At 40.5% G+C, this 16,681-nt stretch overlaps 1 protein-coding gene and 1 long non-coding RNA gene across 9 annotated transcripts in view; one reads left to right on the forward strand and one right to left on the reverse strand.

Moving 5' to 3' along the window:
• The window catches only part of emp1 (epithelial membrane protein 1), a 32,746-nt gene extending 22,747 nt beyond the window's left edge, over positions 1-9,999 (forward strand). The window contains exons 3-5 of the mRNA XM_003226635.4: positions 7,107-7,212; positions 7,331-7,471; positions 7,663-9,999. Coding sequence (XP_003226683.1) covers positions 7,107-7,212; positions 7,331-7,471; positions 7,663-7,823 — 408 coding nt within the window. The 3' untranslated portion in view covers positions 7,824-9,999. The remainder of the gene's footprint in view (positions 1-7,106; positions 7,213-7,330; positions 7,472-7,662) is intronic.
• The window catches only part of LOC103280448 (uncharacterized), a 200,854-nt gene that overhangs the window by 19,857 nt on the left and 164,316 nt on the right, over positions 1-16,681 (reverse strand). For 4 of the 8 annotated variants that reach the window (XR_010006821.1, XR_010006820.1, XR_010006817.1 and 1 more), the window contains exon 3: positions 2,887-7,417. The exons of 2 other annotated variants lie outside the window; for them this stretch is intronic. This is a non-coding gene — a long non-coding RNA (uncharacterized LOC103280448). Of the gene's footprint in view, positions 1-2,886; positions 7,418-12,433; positions 15,133-16,681 lie in introns of those variants that run through there. 2 more of the 8 variants (XR_010006826.1, XR_010006819.1) reach the window with 2 other exon arrangements.

Below are 16,681 nucleotides of genomic sequence, written 5' to 3' on the forward strand. Positions count from 1 at the left end.
CCCGCATTTTTGGGCCTGTCTGGAAGGTCCTTAAGTGTGAACAATTTTCAGTGTCTTACACTTGGCAATGTTAGAAATATGGGGACTAACTGATAAATTCAGTGCAGGGCTGTAGCCAAGGGGGGGGGGTTAGGGGTTCATTCCACTCCCCCTCCCCCAATTTTTTTCAGGTTTTTAAAAACACCTGGTTTACTCATGAATTTTAACTGATTAACCAGATTCCCATGAGTGTCCACTGAAGTGTATCGATGGAGCTTGATTTCTAAATTATTTTTCATTATGGAACTACTCTTCATGATTTGCTAAAAAATAGTTTCAACCCCCACCCCCAATTTTTTTCCGGCTTTGGCCCTGATTCAGTGGGATGACACAACTTTTATTTTGGAGTGGAGTGGCACGGCCTCATTTCGTCACCCCCTTAACTACATCTCTGAACACAGGAACACGCTGATTTGTTGAGTCCTAATGTTCTTTGTGCCAAGAGATTATTCTCCAGTATTATGTACTATCTGATTCAGTAACTTATCAGTTACTGAAAGAGTATTAGATAATATGTGAAGCTGCTTAAACAGTTGCTCTGGCTTAATAGCCCCTTAAGAAGAGATTCTTCACTTGGAAAGTGTTGGGCCTTATGCATATTGATTATCAACAAATTCTGAGTACATTTAAGATTCTCTTTTTGTTACATTTCCTTTCCTGAAATCGTCTCCCTCCTTCGCCTTTTCCACTATGACATGCAGAATTTGACTTTCAAGATACTATTAAAAGTATATTGGAAAATTTTGTTTTTTAATAAACTGATACAAATTTACCTGTTCTCTATCTTCCAGATAATAATGCTAATGGGACTTAGGACCTTTTCACATGGGGCATTTTTGCTCCATTTTGCCGCTTTTATGCAAGGCAAAGATGGAGTCTGCTGTGCGCCATCACATGATGCATGCCAAAGCACCCTCTCCCATCCTCACCATGTGCCCTGAGCAGTCCCAACTGCCTTCCCTTTCACTGGTGATTGTCAGCACAACGGCATGGCCCAAAAGAGCTGTGTGAAGAGATCCATAGCTACTCATCAGCTTTTGGGCACCCTGAACAGCACTGAGCTCAAAAAGCATATGACACACACACACACACACACACACACACACACACACACACACACACACACATAGGGAGTGGGGTATGAGAGAAAATATTATTCAAAGTCTGTTGAATAGTTGAATAATGAAGAAGCAAGATGAAATTAGACTTACACATGGACATGTGCATAAGTAACACTCAATGAGAGTAAAACAGGGGTGGGGCAAATACTTAGAAAATACCCCTACTCTATTTTTGACCAAAAATCCTGTAATTTTTTTGGAAAAAGGGTCCTGAAATAAGAAAAATAATGGAAAAAATGTGCAAAATCTCTTGGATTTTTGAAAACTTTCAAATGTTTGTTACTCACATGGAAAGATGCAACAAGCGTAGATGTCTAAGGATATAACAAATTGATTTGCCTATCTCTCATTGAGCATCTGCTTTATGAGGGCATAGATACAAAAAACACATAGGTTGGAAGCCAAGATGTGCAAATTTTGCCTCAAACTATATATAAAACTTTATTTTTAACCTGTCCTCTCTCCCTGCGGGGACTACCATGTAACTATGATTTTCAATAGAGTGACTGTGGTGCTAGCTCTGTGTACTGGAAATTAGCTCTCTATTATAGGCCTAAATGCCCCAAAGACACAGATCCCATCTGATCTTGGAAGCTAAGCATAAGCATGGTCAGCACTGGTTAGTACTTGGATGAGAAACCATCAGTGAATACTAGGCACTCTAGGTTATATTTCAGAAGAAGAAACTGAATATTTCTGAGTATTTCTTGGAAGAGAGAACTATATGAAAAATATCATGAGGTCTCCATAAATTGTCAGGTGACTGACTTGAATCCATACACACACGCATAGTCACTAGTTTGGCTTCTGCCTATATTAGTTCTAAGTTACCTGTATCAAATTATTCCAGAGTCAGTGTGATATAGCAGTTTGAGAGTTAAACTAGGATTCTGGAAACCCTATGTTCAAATCCCTGATGGTCCATGGAAACCAACTGGGTGGAAGAGGAAGGCAATGGCAAGCCTTCTCTGAAGAGATCTTACCAAGAATATACTAAAATAGGAGTGTCATAAACTGGAGGGGTTGAGTCAAAGCAGCTTTTGGTTTAAGAGACAGCTCATAATCCCAATTAGTCATATGTCATTAAGCATCAAATTGTCAAGAAGTTTTTTCCAAGATAAGCAATAAAGAGCAGAAGAGCTTCTCCACTATTTCCTTTGGAGTGGTCTCATGGCATGGCCAAACATTTTGGGAGGTGGGGTTGGGGAGGATTGCCTATGGCTTTTAAGAAATATCCGCTGAAAGATTCATAATGGTTGCTTTCCTTCTAGCACTTTCTGTGGAATAAAAAGTAGATATACAAAATAGATCTTCCCCTGTCCCTAAGACCATTCTACTGAAAACAAAGTGAGGGCTGGTGCTTGAATGATTTATTTAAATCCAATCTGCGTTAAGGAGAACACTTGCTTAGGAAAAGTCCCATTGGATTTACTGGGAATCGTTTCAGAATCCGTTTAGTTAGGGTTAAATGAATAACAGAACTGAAAAAGCAGGGAGGGGCAGGAAAATTTGACTAAACCAAGCATGTGTTTGCATAATCCCAGAAGCACAATCATGTGTTTGCATAATCCCAGAAAGGTTCCTTTGCTTTAGTTTCTGATGACCCCTGCTGGAGGCTCCTGTCTGGAAAGAACCAATCATTTAAGGCATTATTGCTTCTTCTTTTTTAAAGCAAGCCAGCATATTATTGAGCAACAACAGGAAGGACAATTTGAAGCCAAAAGGCTCAGGAAACCACAGGGAGTTCTTTTTATTTTATCAGCACTCTGTTGTTCCAGGATGCCTGAGTAGACATCCAAGGGAACAGCCTCTGTGGTCTGCAGGGAGAAGCTTGAGGAGATCATAGTCATTCCTTCTAGTCCAAAAGCAGCTTCCCGTCCTAAGTACTGAATGAACAATTCAGGAAATATGCTGGAAACCGACCAATGGGGCTGTGTTTTCCCGTGTGGGTTTCCCTCTTGATCTGTCTATTTATTTATTTACTTAATAACATGTCCTTCTCCTACATTGGGCCAAAGATGGCTCACACCTTGCATGAAAACAAGACACATAAAATAAAAATAAATAATAAAAACATTTTAAAAAATTAAATAAGTTATGGTAGTATAAGATCAATAACTTAAAACAATATACATTTGTTGAAATCCATATACATCCCATGTAACCATCAGGGATAGCATAAATCATGCTTTATCAAATTACCAACATTCTAGCTCCCACAAAATTAACCCTCCCCCAAAGTATGTTCTAAGAGGGATTTTAAAAACTCTTATTTATTGGTTTGTTTATTTTATTAAGAGGTTTCTCAGAATCTGAAAGGTAGTTTACTTAATTTGAGTGTACATGTGCATGGTGGTAATTCTTGAAACACAGTTCTGAGGAAGGGTCTCAGAAATAAATGACTGTCTTGTTGCAAATGGCAACAAGCCAATAAACCCTTTCATATTACTCCAACAAAGGTATGTTTTACTGTGCAAGAACCAGAGTATATCAGGCATACTGATGCTGAGCAATTTTAAAAAAAGAAATCAGATACTTTATTTAATAGATGAGAGCTTCATGGATTGTCCATTAGATTTCGACTCTTCAGAAAAAGTCAAGTCAGATCTACTCCATTTACACATATCATCTGATGAAATATGTCCACATCAGATAATCTGGTTTTCTTTTGAAATTGAATCCAGACAAGACAGAGATACTCCTGGTCAATCAAAAGGCTGAACCAGGTATAGAGTTACAGCCTGTGCTGGATGGGGTTACACTCCCCCTGAAGACATAGGTTCGCAGCTTGGATTTGTAGCTGAGCTTGGAATGCCAGGTTTCGATGGTGGCCAGGGGAGCTTTTGCACAATTAAAACTTGTGTGCCAGTTGTGCTCATACCTTGAGAAGCCAGACTTGGCCTTGCTGTCCATGCTGTCGTTACATCCCGAATAGTCTACTGCAACGTGCTGTACATGTTCAACAGCCTTTGAAAACTGTTCAGAAGCTTCAAGTGGTCCAACGGGCAGCAGAGAGATTCCTCACTGGAGCGGGGTATAGGGAGCATACAACCCCCTGTTGCGCCAGCTCCACTGGCTACCAGTCTGCTACCGAGCCCAAGTCAAATTACTGGCTTTAGCCTATAGAGCCCTGAACGGTTCTGGCCTAGCCTACCTATCTGAACGTATCTCCCTCTATGAATCATCTTGGAGGTTAAGATTGAGGCCCTGCTCTCAATCCTGCCTCCTTCGCAGGAGCGACTGATGGGGATGAGAGACAAAGCCTTTTCAGTGGTGGAACTCCTGCCCCAGTGAAATTTGATTAGCTCCCTCCCTTCTGTCCTTCAGGAGGAAAGAGAAGACATGGATGTGGGACCAAGCCTTTGGACAATAATCTGCAATGCAAGAAGTAACTATGGGATCAGGCTCGTAGCCAGGATTTTGATTTGGGGGGGGGGGGGGGGGTGAGTCTTAGTGAGAGAGGATCTACCCTAGCAAACCTTTTGTATTGTTATCCCAATACCCCCATGCATGAGATATATTGAGCATGGTGATCAGATCCTGATAGGAATGAACGTAACAGTTTAAATAATAAATGTAAGGCCTTCTTGTGAAGCCCCTCAAGCCCCCCCCCCCCCCCCCCCCCCCCCCCCGGCTACATGCCTGTATGGGATAGTGCAATTTATGATTGGAATGGCTCCTGGAATATGCTTTTGGACTGCGTGGTTTTTAAGGAATTGGTTTTAAGATCATGATGTTTTGATTATTGATTATAATTTATATATGTTGTTTTACCCTATGTATCTATATGTTGCATTGATTATGCCTTTTTTGTGAGCTGCCCTGAGTCCCTTTTGGGGTGAGAAGGATGGGCTATAAATGCAGTAAATAAATAAAATAAATACATTTTATTTTTTGACACACACACAGAACACTTCCAAAGTTGTGAAAAAAAAGCTTGAAAATTTGCAGAGAAAGCAGAAACAGAAACACTCAAGGACTATACATATTAGCTTAATGGAAAAGAATTTAAGAATGTAGGGAAGAGAGCTTGGCTTATATGCACATACTTTGCAATCAGAAATACCCATGGGCAATCACTTTTGTCTAGGTATGATAGCCTTCCAGAGGTAGATCACCCAGTTACAACATTCGAGTGCAAGGGCCTCCCAGTTCTTGGTATTTATACTACATTTGACTAGGTTACCTTTAAGCTCATCTTTAAATTTCTTTTGTTGTACACCGACATTTTGTTAACACCCAGATCTAATCTCCACTTAAAAGGATCAGGAAATTGATGATGGGAAAACACTATCTGAGGTCCTTGGGAATTGTTGCCAGTCAGAATATACAACAACAGACTAGCAAAGCAAATAGTTCAGGGAATCTTTAATGGCCTCTGCAAGAAAAGAACCGCTACTGCTCTTCTCAGGGCTCTTGGCTCTTTCTACATTCCACTAACAATTCTTGCTTCAAACTGCCTCATCCCCCAGCATTCCATTCTATGTTCCAAGCAGTTAGAAATTTGGCACTACAGTAAGAAACACCATGGTGTGAATGGCTTCATCATTATAAGGTTTCTTAGAGCACAGTACAATTATGGACAATTTAACATTGTATGTTTCAGCTGCTGACTATTGGAATTCAGCTTCCCTTTTGCATGAGTCAAAGATATCCCAAAGGGGTTCTGACCTGACCTCTAGTTGGAAGATTATAGCATTTTCTAAACCTCTTTTAGGACCTCATCACAGGGAGGCCGAGAAGTCAGGGGACAGCGGGGGGAAACAGTGAGGCAGCGTACCGTTTGTGCTCTTATCATTGTTAGTGTGGGATCTCTTCCTACAATGTTTCCCTATGGTCCCCGGCTTCTTCCCGCATTCTCCCCAGCTTCTTCTATGTACCCGACTCCTTGGGGCTCCATGCTCTCTGTGCTGCTTACATGAAGCCCAGCGGAGCCTCACCGGAAGTTGCTCTGCATCATCTAATGGGCTCTGGTGGACTCCGTGCTGGCAGCATGCCAGCAGCGCCGAGAAGCAGAAAGAACACGCTTCTCAGCCTTCATGTCATTAGACTCTTTCACCAATCAGTTGAATGCTACAGGTCCCTCTTCTTTTTGAACTATGGCAATAGCATGGATTCAGCTGGAGGCCCAATGAGGCCCCTTGACAGAGAGACTTTACACTCCTGCTTTAAATCATATTATGTGTTTCTGCATGCATTTATTTGTGTAACATCAATAATTCTGTAATGAACTTCACCATGTGAATTTACTTTTTATTTGAGTTTATGCTGTCCCAAGTTTGCAAATAGGAGTGAAGAAAAGCAAATACAGATACATAGATTCTGCAGATTGCACACTGATATTCAGTTTCTGGTAACATCATTTGTACCATATATACTCAAGTATAAGCCAACCTTTTCAGCCCTGTTTAGGGTTGAAAAAGCCCCCCTTGGCTTTTACTCACCTGAGGGTCCTGGCCAGCTTATATTCAGGTCAGTTTATACTCAAATATATAGGTAACCAGAGTTAGCCAGTCTAATCTTATTAAAGTCTTATTATTAATTTAAATTACAGTTTTATGTAAATATTCAAAAACATTTAACCTACTGATGCCTCAATTAATGAAAATGGTATTTTTTATTTTTGAAATTTACCAGTAGCTGTTGCATTTCCCACCCTCATCTTATACTCAAGTCAATACGTTTTCCCAGTTTTTTGTGGTAAAATTAGGCGCCTCGGCTTATATTTGAGTCAGCTTATACTTGAGTATATACAGGTAAGTCTTTTTTATGTAATAGTGTCAACCTCTCCAAGATACAGCCATCAGAAATCCAGTAATAGTCGACTTCATTTCTGAATATGTCTGAAGCTTAGGTACTTCATGCTGTTCTAGCATAAGCCTGGTTAATTCATTTTTTTTAAGGCTGAGCAAAAAATACATTTATATCTGTTCTGTTTTGTTTTAGGTTTGGATGGCAGGCAAGAATAACACGGTAACAAACTCATCTGGTCTCTGGCTTCAATGTGCAAATGACCAGTGCAGAGAGCTTACCTTTCCCGAGAGTGAGCAATGTAAGAGACTATTTACTGCTACTTAATGTACTATTAAAGTACCGTTGTACATTTTGGCATTAGGAGGAAACTCCAGATTGATACCTTTTTTCCTTTTCTCTCTCCCATGTGTTATTAGCGGCCCTCAAGGCTGTACAGGCTTTCATGATTCTTGCCATCATCTTCTCCTTTGTCTCTCTGGTCATGTTTGTGGTCCAGCTCTTCACTATGGAGAAAGGAAAACGCTTCTATATCACTGGAGGGATAAAGCTAATTTGTTGTAAGTAAAATACAAACACAACATGTAGACCTATAGCATCAAGCTCCATATGGACTAAATTTCAAATTGTAGAACTTAATGTGTCCCATTTTCCACCTGTTTTCTCATTTACTTTAGACCTGAAATCATCTGGATAGGCCAAAGGTTGATGTATTGACTTTCCTGATTTCTCTCTCTCTCTCCCTTCACAGGGCTCTTCATTCTGATTGCCGTCTCAATTTACACTGCCCGATTCCCACAGTATTTTAAAGGAGAGCAAGACCACCACGGCTACTCCTTCATCCTTGCTTGGATCTGCTTTTGCTTTAGCTTCATCACCGGGGTTCTGTATCTTGTACTTAGAAAGAAATGAGGGCCATAGGGGTAGCTTGGGAGGGAGGACTGGAAAATTGGGAGGGCTTGTGGGAGGGATATGAAGGTCACTTTTTCTATGAGAACTATTTGCCAAAAGAATTGAATCCACATGCTGCTCACCTAACATTCCCAGCCATAGAACAGAATCCACCACAGAGAGAAAGAGAAGCTGCTGAAAATATCATCATGGATCTCTGAGACAATGAAAATGCTTGAAGAACAATTCTAAACATCCAAAGACCATCTCTTTTTTATACTGTGATACGAGTCTTCCATCTTAAAGGACTTTGAACCTCTGCCTCCCTGTTTGCAAAAAAGCTAGAAATGACATCAGAGTTCTTGGCTTTCCTTCCCTAAACCTTCTGCAGTGATGATACATCTGCTGCTCCTGTGCTTTGCTGCTCATTCCCACTCATTTACGGAAGGTGTTGTGAGAGGATACATGAGAATGCCAGATACTCTAATTAAATGACAGCACAGAGCCTTAGTTACATGTTCTTGAAAAATGGAAGTCATGAAATGTGAAAGCAGACTGACTGAAGTGAGGCCAAATTCCAACATTAAAGCACAACTACAAGCTTTTATAGTTCCATCACTGTCTTAAGTGCTTTTAAAAATATACAAAAAAAGAGGTAGTCCTCCTCCTGTGGAAGACTTTAGAAGGAAAATAGCCATTGGGAAGTAATGAGGGAAGGTGAACAGGGGTGGCAGATGATGGAAGTTGTGGGGGGAACAGTCCAGCTATGAAGAAGAGAGCCCTTAGTGGTTGGAAAAATGCCATCAAGGTGTGTGTCATTCATTACAGCTTATTGTACCAATTTGACACAACTGCACTACAAAGAACATATGGAGTCCTCCATGATAGCATTGGATTGTTAGGTCTGTAATGTCTGCATTCTACAAACCATCAGACTGAAAAGGATATTTCTAATCAGATCAGCTTTGGCTCATGGGACCTTCCTTCTCACTACCAAATTAGATTTCCCTTGCTAATATCGCTGGAAAATACCAAGTCAGAATCATCCAAACCATAGTCTTTCTATGTATGGTTGTGAGGCTTGGACAATGAAAAATATTACAAGAAAAAAATAATTAAGTCATTGAAATGTGGTGCTGGAGAAGAGATCTTTGGATACCAAAGACCATTAAATATACAAATAAATAGGTCCTAGAGCAAAATAAACCTGAACTTTTGCCACAAGCCAAGATGACTAAATTCAGGCTGTCCTAGTCTAGATGTATCATAATTCATTGGAAAAAAGTAGAATGCTTGCTAAAATGGAAGGCAATAAGAAAAAAGACAAAGGTAGCAGTTCATGTGCACTGATTCAATATAGGAAGCCACGGCTCTGGTTTGCAAGACCTGAGCAGGCCAGTTGGTGAATGGAGCTCCTGAAGGTGTCTCATTCATAGGTTTGCCATCAATCTAAGTTGACTTGATGGCAAATAAAAACAAATATATGAGTAATAGACAATATATAATTGTTGAAAAAGATGAGTTGGGTTTTTTGGATGGGTGGGGTGTTGTAAAATACCAGATCTTGCATTGACTGTAGTATCACTTTTATATTTCCCTCCCAAATGTCCTAAAATTTTAGAAACTGTAGCTGGACCAGAGCTCCTGGGACAGGATTTTGCTTGGCTAGGTTTTCTTCCATAGGAGCTGTCTGCTTTTAGTGCCTTTTCTTAACCACCTTCTCCACATGCTTTCATTTCATATATTACATCTCTCATGGGTCTAGAAGCCCAACTAATTAAATTTTACAGACAGTAGGCCAAGCAGGAAGTGACTGTATGGAGATGGAAAGAATTACTATGTCATAGTTATTGTTTGCACTGGGATTTTCAGCCCATGTATTTCTGCCATTTAGATCAGTTACAATAATGAGTGGAAACAATGAATGGCAAGAGGCAAATGCTTTCTCTGCTCTGCTCTACTCATGCAAAAGGGGAGACAAATTCAGGACTGCAAGTTTAGTATAAACAGTATTCTCTTTCTTTGTCTTCTTGTTACATTCTTTTTCCATGTATACTTTTGTAATTGGGTGGATATGTTCTGCTATTATACTTGCCGTTTCTCTACGTTTATTTCATGTGCAGTCATTGTAAATATTTTGATACAAGTGTGCCTATAAGTAGGGATATCAAAATAAAATCCAGTTCCCTTTATCATACACCAAGAGTCTTGCTTGAATTTATGGTTTTTGGCATGAATCAGGGGTGCTTCTTTTCTCCCTCTGAAGTATGCTCCCTAACACAGTGTAAAACCTACCAAGTGATGTCAGGATAGTTTAGCCTGTAAGGTGGCTTAAACAATAAACATAATTGAACATATTGAGTTAAAAACATGATTCATTAAAGAACCCTAAAATAAATTCTGTATATTATATAAGGCATATTTCCTCTAAATTTCTTTCTTTACAACCTGCTGGAATCAAAAGATCTTAATTTTTTGTGGAAAGATAGTAAGGAGAGTGCCAGTCTCAGCTCTCAAGGAGAAAAGATCTAGAGCAGTGGTTCCCAACCTTTTTTTTTTTTTTTGACCAGGAACCACTTGACCAGGGACCACTTTCCAACATTAGTACCAAAAAGTTACAAATCAGTGTTTGGTCACCTTTAGATTCAGTTTGGTTATTTGGGGTGCTGATTCAGGAAATTACATTGGATAGACTACATCAACTCTAGTTTCTGATATAGAACATATACCATCAATTAGTCGCCATCTTCTCGCCCATAGAAAATCATATATAATAAGCCTCGGCACTATAAGAGGGTTTTGCGAGAACAGTCACTCTTGTTGCAACAGTGTAGTAACAAGTGAGGCCACGGACCATATTTTAATTCTTGCAGACCACTGGTGGTCCATGAACCACAGGTTGGGAACCACTGATCTAGAGCCTGGGATAGCCACCAGGACAAACCAAAATTTCTCTCAAAATTACAAATCCCAGAATTCCATAGTATTGACTGATGCTTTATTTTACATTGCAGAGTTATAGCAGTTAATGTAGTGTCAAAAAACTTCAGTCAATTTAGGGGATTGGATTAGAAAAACCGCTTCACTTTGAGAGGGCATGATATAATTCATGCCTGTCTGGGAACTAAGGATCACAATCCAGTACCAAACTGATGCAAACTTTGTAAAGCATCCCTGTTTAATTTCATGTAAGCCAAGGTGTAACTAGCTGGCCATTGCCAATGTACACTCCGCCATAATTTCACATACAATTGCACCACAGAAAAAGGATGTGAAATGCCTCATCTGTGGTCTGGCAACTAACTGTGCAATTATTGGATGATGCTAACGTTAATTATATATACGCAATTAAAAGTGCTATAATTATATGCTAAATACTTTGGCAAAACGGACCGCATGTCTCCATGGTAATTAATCACAGAAAGGAAGGTTGAAAAATGCATATATGTATCCGGAAGCATTTCAAAATCTCAGCAACCAGATTCAGGGCCAGTTGTTGACAAGAGCATGACAAAGATGCCAGTTTGAAGGTCAAAAATATAAAGAATAGAAGCATACATCCTGTGAAAGAAGAAACTGACAAAGCTGTAGTAAAAGTGATGATGGCTTGTCTTCAAAATTCATTTTACTGCTGGAATGTTAAAACGAGTGCAACCCAGACATTTCAGAAGTCACAGGAAACAGCTTTGTGATGCTGAACTTCAAAGGCACTATTAGCAGCAGATCTGCCTGCCTGCCTGCCTGATGGCGCTACAGATGGTAGCAGCAGACTTCCTCTCTCAGCAGCCCTACTGCCACTGTGTTTCTCCCATAATGCCTTGGATGCCCGAATCCAGCATCATTTCAGAGCATTCTGGGTCACAAATGACATAAATGACATTCATCACAAGTGACCACCATTAACGCTATCACACACCCATGTCCTGGAATGAAGATATGGCTAGGCTTTTATGGCCAGGAACAAAATAATCACCATACTCTGTGAGCTGTGATCTAACAGAGGGGAAAAGAAAAATACATAAAAAGAAATACACAATTGACGCTTAATTTGAGGGAATTTTTTTTGCCGTACATCCAATGAGTTTCAAAATGCCCTTCCTATTTTGGAAAGCCAAACTTTGTGTGCTTTCTTCCCATTCAAGCACACAATTTGATCCAGTCAAGATAATGGAGCTATGGCGTCATTAAATAAACAGCTTGTTTAAATAGCATACTGCCTAGATTATGCTCATTTAGGAGTTGATTAGGTGGAATCAACAAGGGCTGTGCAAGGCTCCCTGATTCCATTTAAATCCTGATTGGATGGTTTGAATTGGGCCATGATTTCATCTGGCCTTATCTAGCTGCAGTAGAGAATTCCACATGTACTATTCAGTGACAGCTATCAATCAATAATAATAATAACTTTATTCTTATACTCCGCCACCATCTCCCCAAAGGGTCTCGGGGTGACTTACATATGGGCAAAATGCCCACAAAACATTAAAAATAATGCAAGCAATCCATTAAAACAAAAACAGAATTAAAATAAGAACATGATATCATATAACAAGCTATATAAAACACAACTAGATAAAACAGCAGAATATAAAACAGCAACAAAAGCTCAATCAAAACAATACTCAACCAACCAAATGCCAGTAGTACAATGGGCGTGACCAGGCTATAAAAAGGGCTGGGCATGGGATAGTTCAAATAGCGCTCCACTCTTTGCTTTCCACCTCACATCTACTGTGACTGGAGATTGTTAGTAAGGTTTTCACCCCACACTAGAGGCAGAACTATCACTGAGCAACTAATTTCCTTCCCATTGCGGCATTTGCCCTGTGTGGTATTATGATGTAGTTGGATGAGATGTATGCTCCCCCAGACACTCTGGATTAATTAAATTTGGATCAGGACTGTGTGCCACTGATTCAGATTGGTCTCATCCAATTTGGAACTTGCCCAAATGGATCCAAATCAACCTGATGAAGTTCAGAAATGTGGGGGGGTTTCTGCAGTGGTCATACAGCACTGGAATCAATCTAAATCTACACCCATGGTACCCTCTGCATATTTGGACTACAATTTCCTTAGCCCCTATCATGTGCCATGTTGGTTGGGGCTTATGGAAGTTGTAGTACAAAACAATCCAGATGGCTCCATGGTGAGGAAAACTGTTAATAATTCAATGTTATTGTTTGGGTAATGATAAAAAAGAGTGAAAAGGGTGGGGATGAATCAGGTCATGACGATCTGTGAGACCCCATTCCACAATTGAACATCATCTGAAGCAACTGAAATAGAATATGATCTTACTTCATTTTTCAATGATGAGGGGAAAGAAAGACAAACATGGAAAATGGCTACTTTTCCAGCATACCCAAATTATGGGATTGGTAGGCAATAGGGAGGTATGACGTTTGGTATAATTTCCACAAAATAGAAAGTGAGAGGGAAAATGCAAGCCCCAAATTCCCAAATAATCTCTAATATTTTTCTGCAAAAAGCAGTAGAATTCACATCCTTACAGTAGCTATTGTTGCGGGTACTTTGATTATGCTTTATTGCATAGCATGGGGTTAGACTGGATGGCCCATGTGGCCACTTCCAACTCTGTGATTCTATACAATTTTATGATTCTAGACAATTGTTCTTCCACTAAAAGCCCTTTATTCCAGCATCTGATCCCAGATTATCTGTTTATCCCAGGTTATCTGGCAGTGGGGACCCATATATTCCACTTTAAAGTAGATAATCTGGGATCAGATTTTGGGATAAAGGGCAGTGTGGAAGGGCCAGAAGAAAGACCAGCATCGTTCTAGTCCTAAGTCTGAAGCTGTTCTAATGAAATGGTAGTCACTTGCTTGACAAAGAGCACCCTAAATCCAAATCTTTCCCATGTGTGGATCTTCACATTATGACAGTCCTTCCAGTTCCTGGCCTTAGAGTCTACAGCTTAGGTAATCATAGCATGGATTACTTGAGACATCTTGCTGTCTGAGGCACAGCCACAAAAACCATCTCACAATTACCATGATTAAATGCATACTAACCAAATGCAGCTGAGTGATTTTAACACATGAGGCATCAAACACTACGAGCATCCTTCCAATTCCCTGTCGCTAGCAAACTGAATGACTAATTATTCATTGTCCTTGGATGCCAGCTTAAATTTGCTGCCTGGGAGGGGTCTGCCTGCTATTTCCTTATGGTAAATCCAAACATATGCATAGCTCCAATTCTTGAAACTCCATTCGCTTGCCCTGGCCCCAATTTCACTCAATGATCTCTTCGCAAAAACATCTGGCAAGAATGTTACCTTCTGTATCTTTTGGACTTCTCCCAAGAACAATGGAAAAATCAAGGCATCGTTCCACCCATGTACCTGCATTTTCTTATCCTCTAGGAGACAGCAAACAACAACAAATTCTGAGATAGGGGAACTATGTGGAACCCACTGCTATTGACATTATTTTCAAAACAACAGTGTGGTTTCTAGTTTCCTCCTTAGCAAGGAGCTCAATGACACGAGGTGAAATTGATATGCAGTGAGGAAGAATAGCAGAATATGGGATGGTTTGATGGTGAACACATTCTGATGCTATCTTAGCAAGATAGAGAATACATTTGGCTGCAAAAGACCCTCCGAGAATAATGATGAAAGTTTGCTAGATGAAAAGATCAAGAGAGATGGCACTGAAAATAATTATTTCAGAGGAAGAAACTGGCCGAATCACTTTTGTGTATTACTTGCCTAAATAAACCCTATGGAATTCATGGAGGGTTTCCATAAATCAAAATGTGATCTGATGATCATTACAGAACTCAGAGTAACAAGCTGAAGGGTGTGGAGGCCTAAGCTGGAGTGAAAGGGAAAATAATTATTTGTCATTGTATAACACTGTTAAGGCTTTTAGACTTTCAAACTGTTTTTAGTTTTGAACCTTGTTCTTAGACTTTCATTAATGTGACTAATAGCCATGATGGATGGGAATGATTGGAAATGTAGTCCAATATATCTGGAGGAAGCCATACTGGAAAAGCTGTTTTAAATTTCTACCACAGTTTTGATCTTTAAACATCTGTGATGGTTCAGTCACTACAACAATGTTATGGTAGGACAGGAATACAAGTGATCTAACATTGTTCTGATTTCTTATCTTGGATATAAGCAGCATACCTCTTTGGGTTGTTGTGTGTTTTCCGGGCAGTATGGCCATGTTCCAGAAGTACTGCCCGGAAAACACACAACAACCCTTTGATCCTGGCCATGAAAGCCTCCGACAACAGCATACCTCTTTTCTGCACATCCAGGAAGGATTTGTGCTCTGTTGTTTTTACACAATGCCACTAGAGGTCAGGGAAAGATTAACAATAGTTTCACCACTGATCAGTAACATTCTGGGTTGGAATTGGCTTGTGGAAGCCGATGAGCTCTTATCTTTGATTGCCAATTATTGCAGAAACTGGCAATCTGTATTCCCAGCTGTAGTCATGTCCAATATTACACAGCCTTTTTTCTAGTGACCTTGAAAATTAAGGAACCTGTGGTTGATGCACCTGACACCTGCAATGTTACTGCTTTCTGGGGAAGAAAATACAGTTGGCATCTGTCCTAAGAATTTCCAGCAGGGCAACCAAAGCCCACCAGAAATCTTCAAATCAACCTCCTAGCTTTTGCAGACAAACACTAGAGCATGACATTTTCAGATGAAGAACAAGCACATCAAAGAACACAAAACAACACAACACAGGAGTGAGGGAAGATGGCCAAAGAGGTCACCTCTCTCCTCAGTGTGCATGGCTCTGCCTGATATTAGGCAGAGCACCAGGAACAAGATAGGTGCCATGTGGTGGCAGGGAAGACTGTGGCACCGGGGGGGGGGGGGGCAGAAGACTGGGCAACCAGAGCCTGGAGAACACAGGATGGCAGTCAGGACACTTGCATCTGGTTCTGTTTTGAAACCAGCTCAACTGTCCTGACTGCCATAAATCAAGGGAAATCCCAAAAACTGGGATAAGGCCAAATTAACCTGGACCAACAACGCCGCTGTGGAGCTGATCCATTTTTAAACTGATATAAGCGGTCGGTGTAGAAATGCCTCATGAGGAGAAACTACCCACAAGAAATGGAAATGAAGCCAGCTCAACATCCTAAGGCAAGGAATTCTTCAGATGATAAAGTGTCATGACGGAAAGAAACTAGCCTAGCTTTGTGAAGAGTTGAGCCCCGAGTCCCTTTGGGGGGATAGGGCGGAATAAAAATAAAGTTTTATTGTTTTATTGTATCATATGCAACAGGGTTTTGACTGAGAATTTCAAGTATTGGGCAGGCTTATATGGGGGAGCTCCGGGTGGCGCAAACTGCTGAGCGCTTGAACTTGCTGACCGAAAAGTCGGCAGTTCGAACCCGGAGAGCAGTGGTGAGCTCCTGCTGTTAGTCCCAGCTTCTGCCAATCTAGCAGTTCGAAAAACATGCAAATGTGAGGAGATCAATAGGTACTGTTCTGGCAGGAAGATAATGGCGCTCCATGTACTCATGCTGGCCACATAACCTTGGAGGTGTCTAGGGACAACAGCAGCTCTTCGGCCTAGAAATGGAGATGAGCACCAACCCCCAGAGTCAGACACGACTAGACTTAATGTCAGGGGAAAACCTTTACCTTTACCTATATGGGAGGAGGTGGTCATATAAAGACTTACCACTCTGTTCTTTCTATCGTATTTATTCTGTCTGGGGGAAATGCCCCCTTTTGCATTTCCTTTTTGCTTGTGTGTGTGCGCGGGTGTTAAAATTAGCAAATTCCTGCCCCCTCTCATCTGATAGAAAGAAAGGGTGAATGTTAGGAAGCATTCTTTGAATGGTGTTCCAACCACTGGGGAAAGAAATATGA

This window comes from Anolis carolinensis, chromosome 5 (assembly GCF_035594765.1).
Source record: "Anolis carolinensis isolate JA03-04 chromosome 5, rAnoCar3.1.pri, whole genome shotgun sequence".
NCBI classification, from domain to species: domain Eukaryota; kingdom Metazoa; phylum Chordata; class Lepidosauria; order Squamata; family Dactyloidae; genus Anolis; species Anolis carolinensis.